Source organism: Orussus abietinus, unplaced genomic scaffold, assembly GCF_000612105.2.
Source record: "Orussus abietinus isolate OABI.00-Male unplaced genomic scaffold, Oabi_2.0 scaffold20, whole genome shotgun sequence".
NCBI lineage: Eukaryota > Metazoa > Arthropoda > Insecta > Hymenoptera > Orussidae > Orussus > Orussus abietinus.
In genome coordinates this window covers 946,830-958,830 of record NW_019394282.1, presented here as the reverse complement: position 1 = coordinate 958,830, position 12,001 = coordinate 946,830, and the positions used below count along the sequence as shown (strand labels likewise).

The window sequence follows — 12,001 nt, the reverse complement described above, 5'->3', positions numbered from 1 at the left end:
AGCGGCGTCTTTTCCTACCCCCGAAGTGTCGCCGCGCACTTCACTCGGCTCGCCGCGGCTCGGCCTCGGCCGGTAACGCAGAGGCCGCGCTTTCCACCGTATCGGCCCTGAACCTGGACGAGAACCGGCGCCTTCCCTTTGGCGCACTCACGCGACCTGCGCGCGGCCCCTCGAGTGCACCCCGAGCAAGAGGCTATGAAGATTCGCGATAGGACGGCGTCTACTGGAAACTGTATTCACTCGGCTCAAGTCCCCCGCGAAATGCGGACTGGCGAAATTGCGGAACAAAAGGGTTGCGTTTCTCCTAGATAGGCGACGTATATTCCCGCGTACTCTTTATATCCCAGGTAATGACGAGCCGACGATGAACGGCGGATTTAATTAATCAACGGATTAACGATCGCCCTGCTCGTAAATATCGCGACGCGAGGAAATTAATTACAATGCGGCGTTTAATTAAATAGAGTTAACGAACGATTTAGATAGGCTCGTATCCGGATAATAACTCGATGTGCTCGAGATGACCTCCCAACTGCCTTTTAAAGGCGCGGCGAGGAAGCCCTTTAAAAATGAAATGGAGTTAAGCGATCTTCTTTCATCTGGAAGTGGCGGACATCAAGATACTCCCGGTAAGTGTGGGACATTTTCACGAGACTCCTGGCTAGCGATCGAGCCATCCCGAGGGATCTTTAAACGGAGAATATCGTTGGAAAGTGCTGCTGGGAATTAAGATTAATTTAACTGTTTCAGCCACGGCGATAGAATCCGATTGGAAGTAATGGCACTTCGGTCATCGGGCACCCTCGCGACTTTAACATTAATTACCCGTTTGCCCTGAGATGAAATCACTATCCAGAGAAGAAAATTCTTGCGTCTTGACTGGCTATCAGCAAATGACAATCGAATGAAATTAAATAAAATTACAAATACCACTCAATTATCGCAAACTCAGCTTGTTATCGTTACATTTCCTGTGCATAAACGTGTTAGAAAGAAAAATTTCTTTTTTTCACTTCGGAGTGAAAGACATTGAAATAATTCATGATATTCTTGAAACAAACTAGAGTTTAAGTGAATCATCAGGGTATCAACTTCAAGCGATATTTATTCCCCGTTAATAATTTTTTATATCAAGTACTAGGTTGTTGAGTTCAACGAAACATTCTATTCAAAATGCAGGGTAATCTTCATTAATCTTCTGAATAATCGAGACTAGTTTAGTGCATAAAATTCTTTTCACCAACTCATTTCCACTTGGTACTAACTCGCCGTCATTTGTGTGGCAACCCCGATGATTCTTAATATTTATATTTCAGCAAATAATTAATTTCGCCTAGAAAGTAATATTTTCCCTCGGGGTATTTGCTCATTTGAAGCTAGTTTTTGTTAAAAATACCGTTCTTAACATAAAAGCGATTTAATTCGTGGCCACGAGCGGGGTTAATTACGCATACGCCACATTTCTGATAACGCTCACCTGGGTTAATAAATCCCGCGACACGAGTGGATACGAGTTTCGTTTTACCCGGTTAAGGGAAGACCGTCTACGAGGTTGATTAAAATTAGCCAATCCGAGCAGGTTAACTCGAAACGAAGTAACACCAGAAGAACCAGCCGTCCTCTACGGTCTGTTAAATATTTAAAGGCAATTAGTCCTTATCCAGTGGGATGCTTTTAAACGGGAAGCGGCTCGGCCGAGTTCAATGCCACGTGCATTAAAGATTCACGGGAGACACTTGTCGGCTTGATTAAACAGGGCCAGGAAAAATTCCGGGGAAATGTCAAAAAAGAAAGGTCCACTTTGGCCCCGGAAATGCCTTTATAAAGTCCTCTTCAGCTCCCCCCACGGTAAAAATGTTTATCATATTCATATTGTACGTCTCGCCGGCGCAATAATTAAAACCGTTCGGAGCGGTTTAACGAAAGCCAGGAATTCCTACCTTCGTGTCGGAATTTATCCTCTTATCAAACGGGCCTGGTAATTATCGGGTTAAACACGTTCCGCGGTTTCCGCTTTGCAGGGTGGAATTAACCCCGAAGTTTGAGCGAGTAGCTACCCTATCTTTAGCGACGCTTCGATTAGGGCTCTATTCAAACAAGGGAGAATCGCTCGTCCCCGTCGATTCCATCAATGGGCCCGATGTAACCTAATCTGATTTAGATTTCCTGCGGCACTTCCGGAACTTCGGTTAGTTCCGAACTTCGATTAAATGACTCGGTGACACCCACAATCGATGACGTACGAGAAGCTTATCTAACGACTCGAATGATCAATCCCACGGTTTCTGAAACTGCGGCCCATCAAATAATAACTCGAACAACGGACGTACCTGCCGAGAAATTATGATAATTACAATAACCCATTAATTATAACGGGAATAACTACGGCGAAACTATTGCAATTATGCTGACGCGTTAATTGTAACGCGTGCACTAAGTAGAGTGAATTTTAGTTACTCTCTTCGGTACTACCGTATTTCAATTTCACGTATTTTTATAATTACTGCTTTCTTTGATATTAAATTCATGCTTCCATATTTTCTGGCCCGAGGGCCGAAACGTTTATAAATATATCATCTTCTCCCTTTTTTTTACAGGACGGGGGATTTAAAAATTCTAACGTACGGGGAGTTTTTGCAACAAGTAAACGCGACGAGTCTATGAGAAACGTTCTCTGCAGAAAATTTTGATGGAGCAGTAAAGTAGGAACACCTCGTTACTCCGAGCACTGTACAGGAAGATTGACCAGAGTTAGGTATCTGTCGTTCTACTTTCGTTTCGCCATGAAATTTATGAGAAGTATTTCGAACAAACGCGTCGAAACATTTCTGAGGGCAAAAACGCGTACTAGGGAGAATCTTGTTACGCCTTAACGGCGTAGAAATGAAACTTCGCGTCGAATTAGCGAATTTTCCCTTCCCTCGTCAGGAGGAATTTATAACGCGGATTTAAGGGTAACTAGATTTTCCTCCCCTTCAAAACTATGTAAGAAACGAGTCGGGCGAGGAAGTTTTCCCCTGAGAAGTCGATCTGGATATTCCTCAGTCCGTGGGAATTCCCTGAATACGTTTCCCGGGTCTCCGAGGTACCAGAGGGTCCTTTCAGCTTCCGTTAAGCAGCCGAACATCCCCAACTCCCTCCTGGACCATTCGTTCATTGCTTCCCGAGTCCTGCCAAATGATCAGGACGTCTCTGGACTCCCTCGGGATGACCGTCCACCCATCGAATATCCTCCGGACTGGTAGATCCTGACAATTCGGGGGCTCTGCCATTTTGAAAATCCGATTATTGCTCCAGAAACGTATAGAAATGGCCTTGGCTCCCTTCCTCGGAAATCCGTTTATTATTCTGGAAGTGTATAAAACCGAGTCCTGCAAAAAAATCTCCTGAGTGCATTTCCAAGTACCCCTGACGTCCTCCTAATTATTCATCTTCTGGCTTTCCAGACTCCACCCTGCGATCGGAATACTTCTCGGCCCCTCTCGAAAATGAATCCTCGTCCTTTCATTAAATACAAATTGGAGGAATTCCGAGACGGTATCGTGAATAGTCTCCGAAAGTGAGTAACAAAATGGAAATCGATTCCTGGGTCTATTCGCGTCCCACTGAAAGCCCTTCGCAAATGACAGAAACAAGGTAGACACTCTTTCGAGGGTTACTTCCTTTTCATCGCTCGCCCACACCTCGCGATCGATCATATATATTTCTATCTGCGAATATGTCGCACCCGCGTCATTTTTATCACCTCCTCCTATATTTCCCGTAAAATCCTGGGTGGAAACCATATCTTACGAAATAAATCCTGCATTGCGACTCCTCAAACTATGGCACATAAATCTTTCAGTGACCATCCTCCCCAGGTAGATGGTCCATTGCAAATGATTATTTATTTGTCATAAATGTATTTAACAAAACTGCAAGAAACAAAAGTTGTGCATATACGATAACCACATCGTTTAGTATAATGTAGGAAAACTCTGATGACATCTCAATAATTACAAGTATCTTCTAAACCAACATTGAAGCACTATCTCTACATGATCTTAAACGATATGGTTTCGTAATTTCTTATCATTTTCTGTAAAGGGAGCAAACATGAGCAAGTCCCTTTCAGGGTGTTCTTTTAGTTTATCAGTCTCCCACGAATCGAGAAATATCGATACTTAAGAGGATGTCAAAGTGGCATCCGGAAGCTCAATCGTTCATAAAATTTTTCTACGAACTGGGTGTCTCAAATCGTTTCATACTTTAAAACGTGAATGTGGAGGCCCTAGGTAGGTCTTGAAACTCGCGAAATTTCATTTTTGTAAACTATTTTTAAAATACCTATAAACAAATTTGAAGAGAATTGAAATTTCATGAGTTTCAGGACCTTCCTTATATGCTCCCTATTCACGTTGTAAAGTTTCAAACTATTCGGTAAATCGAGGTGGGAGAAAAGTTTTATAAACAAAATCTCTTCGATGCCACTTTCACATCACCTTAAATAGGGGACTTTCTCTATTATTTCCAATGCGTTAAACCTGGATCCTGAAAATTTCTTCATACGCATCATATTGATACCGTCTTCGGTCATTTCTTCGGAAATTTACAACCGTCAGGTTGGATTGAAAGAATTGCGATATCGCTGGTATGTCCTGCAGAGACTTACCAAAAATGGTTCCCACGCTGTTCCCTATCGCATCAGACATGGCTCCGTTCGCCAAGGCATCCAAACAAGCGCTCAACGCACAGGCACATGCACTAGTACCTATCAGGTACTCCAGCACCATGTTCCAACCAATTATGAATGCTATTAACTCGCCTACAGTCACGTAACTGTACATGTAAGCACTGCCCGTTGTATGAGGCACTCGAACACCAAACTCGGCATAGCAAGCTCCTGAAAAAAAAAGGAAACGGAATCGTTACTTGGCTTCTCTTTTTATTTCACCAATACTTTCCTAATCCTTCGCTGAGAGGAACATTTTCTTTCTCTTCAATGAAATTATTTCTCTGAATGGAGTTTAAAAAACTGTAGCATAACATCAAAGAAATGTACCCTTCAACAATGCTGAATGGGAGTCCGATGCATTGCATCGATCGAGTACTTCGTATCTTAAAATGATAAAGTAAGAAATCAAAACTACACGTTTCATTCCTATAACTCTATTCAAAGAAATAATTTCCTCGAAAGAAAAAAAAAAGAAATTTATTTTTTTTTATTTATATTCCACTGTTATTTGTTGCCATTAAAAATGTTAAGGTTTTAAAAGAAATTCCCTAGTTAAGCAGTGGAGTATGTTGATATCTCTCAAGAATTTTATACTTTTAATAGCTTTTTCTGGATTTTCTAGAGTTTTCGAAGTGAACGTTTTTATCCAATTTTAATAAATATGAAATAAGTATACGCGGTCATTTTTTCTAATTACGATGTCTCGACGGCTTGCATAAGACCTTAAAAGGCCATTTCGCAGAGATGACATTTCTCACGGCCACGAAACTCGGAAAGTTTCGGCAATTTGCATAACTTGTTAAACAGTCTCTGTGAAAAATGAGAATCTTAAAAATATATTGGTGCTTCGGGAAATGTATTTCGTCCCTAGCTTGGCTTTAAACAATGTTTAACGTCTGCGAAAAGCATCGTGTATGAAAGACCTTTTTTAGGAAGCTCTCTAATATGCCGGTAATGCAGCCAAAGGATTTAAAATCGCACATCTTACGTGGAATATGATATCGGAAAGTTTATTACGAACTGACCCTTGAAGCGAACCCACGTACGAGACTTTAGTATCCGCAGTGATAAAGTCGACTTTATGCTGCCCGTAAAGTTGAGCATTTTCCGCGATAATTATTTCTACCATCGCTTTACCGCCAACCTCATAATCCATTAAAAGTGCCCACTTATGTACGTCATTGAAAGCTGTACAGTAATATCCGGAGAAGTATTCTTAATCAACGTCATTTTAAAGACCACAAAACATAATCCCACGGCTCTTTTATCGAGAGAAAGTGCTCCTTGGACTTATTCCGAAAATCATAATTCTTAATATACCAGAGAAATATATTTCTTTATAATAAATGCTTCCTTTATGCGATATTCTTGAAGGTTCCTTTCTTTTATATCGGGTAAGGGAAATAATGTCAAGCTCGATAAGGTTCTACGACTCAATTCCTGTAAAATTGATGAAAATATCAAAAACACATGTTAAGGCTCACAGTGTACCAGCTGTCGTTAACCTTGGTGCACCCATTAACATGCAACTGATGAAAGAAGTTTCGCGGTTATGATAAAAAAAGAACAGTCACCGGATAAGACCGGCGGACACGCGAAATTATACTTAACCCTCGTACTTTCGCAATTATATAACGCGACTCCAAGTTGCAAGGTACGATCTTACGTTTATCGTTTACGCTCGTCAAGATGAAGAAACCTTTGACCGGCACATTTGACGAAACGAAGGAACCTCAAAATAAACAAACGTAATTCCCTAATTTTTTTTTTAGCCGAGAAATGCACATTCAAAATCGAAATCCGCAAATCGGAATTAAGGAACGCTCGATTCTCGCTGTTGTTTCGATAAACATGAAATAAAGGAATCAAACAGATCTTCGATTGAACTAGATAGAAAAGGAAACTTACTGATGTAAAATTTGTCCAATTACAAACTTCGATCTCAGGTTTATCGGGTATGCTTGACAAAATGGAGAAACGTTCGATCGCTACATTTTCTCTGGCAAAAAATTCGCATTTTCTTAGCAAGGATGAACCGAGGAATTGAATTTTAAAAGGATAAAAAAATGCAACCTCGACATTATACCGCAGGAAAATAATATCGAAGGAAATGGGAAATCCTTGGCTTAAGGAGGTCTCTCATGACAACCAATCGCGCGTTGCATTTCCTGAAAACGGAGACCCTCGACGAGAATGAAATCCCCGTTGTTCCGATTCGCAAGAGCAGACGTCTCGGTTTACTCGAAATGAGCAATTTCCAAGAAACCTCGTTATTTTTACTCGATATCAATGGGCACGTTTCCCGACTGCGACATCCCTTTAATTAATAGAAAATTTCCCTCCTCTGCTCTCTACAAAAGGAAAAGAAAAATCTAAAAATCAACGTCAACTTCTTACACAATTATTCATCAATGCCAGGTTTCCAGGTCATTTCACAAGATACTAATGAATAATTGCACAACCTAAGATGCTCTGAATATTAAGAGAAAAAAACAACATAAAATTACAACAACATTAAATTAGATCGTTCCAAAAATTCTGTCGTTTTCTGTAGGCAGAAAAGTAACGTTGGCTCATTGAATGAAATTATTTAACCGGCTGCAATTGATTGATTTCATAAAACGTTCAGGTTGAGTGAACCGAATTTTACTTTACTTGACATTCGCTCCAACCAACCAAAGTGTTTAGTCAACTCGTTTTGTTAATTTTACAAACACGTTATCGTTTCATTAGAATACTTCTTTGCGCTTGGCATCCCTTTTTACAATTAATAAAAATTTTCTTGTCTTGACCAAATACATTTCTGTGTGTGGTATCTTTTTCTTCCGTCTTTTTTTATTTACATTACGAACAGATTGACTTATTGATTACTGGTTACTGTGTGAGATTACAATATTAACTCAGTACCCTGCTTGCAATGATAGTTCAAAAGTTACGTATGAAAACAATGTAAACATTGGAATGACCTAATAGGAAGGTTGTCTCGGTTATCGGTGAGTTGATAACGGATATGAGGACGATAATGGCGATACTGACCAGAAAATATGGAGGCGATGGCGGCGATAATAAAAGAGACCACGACGCCAGGCCCCGCGACGCTCCTTGCCACCATTCCTGCGACCAGGTACATCCCCGTCCCCACACAGGAGCCTACCCCTAGGGACGTCAGGTCCAGAGTCGTCAGGCACTTCTGCAAGGTAGTACAACGAGGTAAGCATTAAATTTCCCAGTACACCTGACGGTGTGATTCGACTTGGGAATTGGCTCGCTCCGTGCGGAAAATTAACCGCGAAGAGGATTTGCTCGCCAGGGACTATCGAATTCAAAGGGATGGATTTTCCGACGAGAAATAAGGAAGCACCTACGAGGCGCGAATACAAAGCCCGAAAAATGTCGAGGGAAAGGACAATGTAGATAAACCAGCATTTTTTAATCTCCAGCTTTATTGTCCTATTTTTCATTTTTCTTTTCTTTTCTTCTTTGACACAAATCCTGGCGAGAGAATTGTCGAGAAAAAGATTTTTTGCTGTATCATTTATTGTAGAAATTAATTATTATTTAATTTCATTTTTATTTAATTATTGTCTGTCTTTTCCTTGGAGTTTTGAAATGGAATTATGCCCTTGGGTCGTTTTAAAAAGTAAATGAAAAGTTTTGAGGTGGCTTAATAATTTATTACTAATACTGATTTTTAGTTTCAGATATTCGGAGAGATATTGACAACGGTTTGTAAATAAATCCTTCGTGATAGATTTTCATAGGATTTACTCAGTATAGTATTTTGTATGGAGAACATATTTGGAATGCATCTGACATTAAATCAAGTGAACCAAATGCACAAAGCTTAAGAAAAGATATTTCATGTCGGGAAAACTTTTATGCGGGAAGATACGATAAAACTCATTTAGCAGTACGTTCACGTAGAGACGAGATCGTCCACGTCGTACATTTCTCTTTGTACCGAATCGGATTTCACCCAATCTTTGTCCTCAAACGCGAATCGTATTAAATAACAAAATTTAATCAGACATTTTACGGTCCCAAATCTATCAACGCGATGTTTAAATTTATCCTTCGAGTTGACAAGAATTTCGGAAGGATTTCGACGCGTCTAGAAGCACATCCGACAGTGCACGTAAATTATAAAACGCGTTTTAAAAATTATAACCGAGGTTGAAAGTAAATAATAGAGAATGGCGTACAACGATAAGTCTATTAATACGGTTTATAATCTAAATACGAGAAATAAAAATCGTGGCTCGTCGTGTCAGGAACATGACTCCGAAAATAATTAATTTCCAGGTTCGCTCGCGTGCAAGTGACATTTTCAAAAACGATAAAACTGGAATAAATTTAACCGAATACTGGTATTAAATTTTGCGCGTGGTCCAGGTACGCGATGGGTCAATAGTCGATTATTCATTGCGATCGATAGGGTCCTGAGACGAGATGGTCCACTCTAGCAGATCCTATCAAGTTCGATTATTGCCAATCGCAACACATAGACGCCTCTACGACCAACACAATACACTCAGGGTGTGGCGTAGCAACAAATTATTAACATCGCTCGCTATAGGCCGCAGGATATAATGGGGAATCCTTGACATAAATATCCGACAATCGGTGTCTCAACGTTATAAGTGATTTCGCCAATATGCGTTCCACGATTCTCATTTCATGATCTGTAATTCATTCCATTCGCCATAAAGAACTGCAACGTTACAGTATACACGTAAAGATCAAAGTTGTGTATATCTAATAACCAGACATATTGTTTAGCATTATAAACCATATCTCGGTAACTACAACTACCCTGAGCCTCTTTTTACTCGGTGAATGAGAGCGTGAAAAAAAGGAAATGTACAAAAAGAAAAGACTCATTAAAATTCACGTGAGAAAAAAGCTTTTGCAACCGTGTAATAATAAATGAAAGGTATTAAAAGAACCACGGAAAGGTAAATCACGTGGAAATAGCGACGGGTGAAAAGAGATACGTTTTTTTTTTAAACCGAAATTAAATCACCATCTCTTTGTAGCGTCCTGAACAATCTGCGTTAGTGCCTGATTTTCAATTTTTAGGTGTTGATCGACGTTACGATCGACGTTACGATTACTCACCTGTAATTTCTGTTTCGATTCGCCCGGTAGATCCGATTCGGGACCCGCCTTGGAGTGGTCGCCCTGCAGACTCTCCACATTTTTCGTGCGTATGAACTTGGAGAATAATTCCAACCCCTTCTCTCTGTCCATCAGGTCCAGCTTCATGTTGCTGCAACGAAAGAGAGAACGCCTCGTAATACCCCATTACGGCGAAGCGTACGTTTGCCCGCGGCTTATTAAATTTATTTAACATGCGTACACACGAGAAATTACCCCAAACGGGGGAACGAGGTATTGCGACATGCACGGATTATTCCTTCATGAAAAACGAGTTTTCTCGAAAAATATGACTTCCATGATACATCTCTTAACGCGCTCGTGTACGAATCCAATAAAAATGGACATAATAGTAGAACGTTAATAATACCAGAGAGATGAGTGTTTGTGGACATAAATATAAACCGAATCCATTTCGTGGCAAATATGCTGAAACTATCTTGCTATACTAATAAAACGTTGCTAACAAATATTTCTGCCTTTTAAATTTCGCGACTAATACCGCGAAATTGAAATTTATCTCTGTAACGTATTTATACACTTTTACGTAATTGTTAAAAAGGGCGACTTATCGTGGAAGGGTTTTTCTTTTGTACAGACGGCGAGGCTCAACTTTTGTATTAAATTAAATAAAAAAAATAGTACGATGAAATACCCTTGGAAAAATACGCATTGATTGTTTTTCAATTACTTGTCATTCCCTGGCACACGCTTTATGAATTCTCATATTTTTTTCAGCGGCTCGAATCAGGAAATCTTTCGTGACTCGACTGAGCACAAAGAGTGCTTATTTTCCTTTTCGAGCAGAAATTTTCATTCGCTACATTTTTCTCCTGACATGAGAAAGATGAATGCCCGGAGTATCTTCTCTTCTAATGGACACGGAAAAGGAATTTTCCAGGCGTGCCGGCAATAATAAAGTCTGCAACACGTCTCATTGTTTTCATCGCTGAAGTTTCACTCCTCTTTCCTTGTGAAAGAAAATATCTGACATAAAAAGAAATGAATCGCATAAGCACAGAAATTATGGCCCTCCTACGTACATAGATATATTTTTCCTAACTACCTGTAATAATTGTCGTCGAGGATTATCTAATTATTCGTTTTAATTTACATGGCATTTACGGTAGTCCGTCAGGTACGTGTTTAATGAAACGTGGTGAAAATTTAAGGAATTCGGTATTTTTTTTCGGCACAAAGTAGCACTCTTTTGACCGTTTGTGGGAATTTCTTCCGTCCGGTGGAAACGCGCACGCGAAAAGCGTAATGAGATGCAACTAATTATCCGTAATGTCGCCGTCTCGTAGAAACTTGGCAAAAGCCATAATAACGTACCGGCTGTTGGCGGCTTTGTCCACGACTTCAAATTTCGCCCCAACAAAGGTCTTCTAATGCACGACGGCATAAAGCCAACGGCGAACAACATTGTTAAAGCTTAAAAGCACGCTAAAGCTCACCGAAAGTACCGGTAAATTCCGGGCGCGGTAAAAGGTTCGATAGTCATAAACATATTTTAATCATCTCGCAGCTCTACGAAAGAAATATGAGCCAAATCATGTTTCTTTAAAAATAAATGAATTTTTTTATGAAACCCTTTCACGTAGCACTCCTGCCTCCGCAAGCCAGGAGTAACAAACGCTATCAGTTTCCGTTGGAAATTAATAAACGTCGAGTTAACGCTAATGAATTAGCTCTCTCTTAACTAATTCCCAAGTCCAATTACAGGCTGATACACCTCGGAGTCAATTCAATAATTGCATTCAATGCAAACTTCCGTAGAGTTTCGAAATAACCGATTAAAGAACGTTCCCTTAATCATTGATTAACAAACAGCTACAAGAGATTAGTCGATTCGATAAGCCAGTCTCTAAACATGAAATCCCCAGGATTGAGAGAAAAAAAGATCCTCTCCTCATTACACCCCGTCCCTTTTTTTAATTAATTTAAATTACCAAGTAAACTGCCTTAACTTCTGATAGTTACTTTCTCAACTAATCCCGCCGTGTTATTCCTTCAACAATAGTGCCAGGTACGACCGTAAAATCTTCCGTCCGATTCTTGGGCTGAACGAAGCCAGTATATTCTACTTGAAGTGCCCAACGTGGAAATTAATGAAAGTAAAATACGATT

General features: G+C 40.1%; 1 protein-coding gene across 1 annotated transcript in view; it reads right to left on the bottom strand.

Annotated features, from left to right (window-relative positions):
* Window positions 1-12,001, bottom strand: part of LOC105694480 (probable cationic amino acid transporter) — a 59,804-nt gene that overhangs the window by 15,487 nt on the left and 32,316 nt on the right. The window contains exons 2-4 of the mRNA XM_012415175.1: window positions 9,833-9,983; window positions 7,751-7,904; window positions 4,652-4,882 (exon numbers count right to left, since the gene is read on the bottom strand). Of these exons, the coding sequence (XP_012270598.1) occupies window positions 4,652-4,882; window positions 7,751-7,904; window positions 9,833-9,979 (532 nt within the window). The 5' untranslated portion in view covers window positions 9,980-9,983. The remainder of the gene's footprint in view (window positions 1-4,651; window positions 4,883-7,750; window positions 7,905-9,832; window positions 9,984-12,001) is intronic.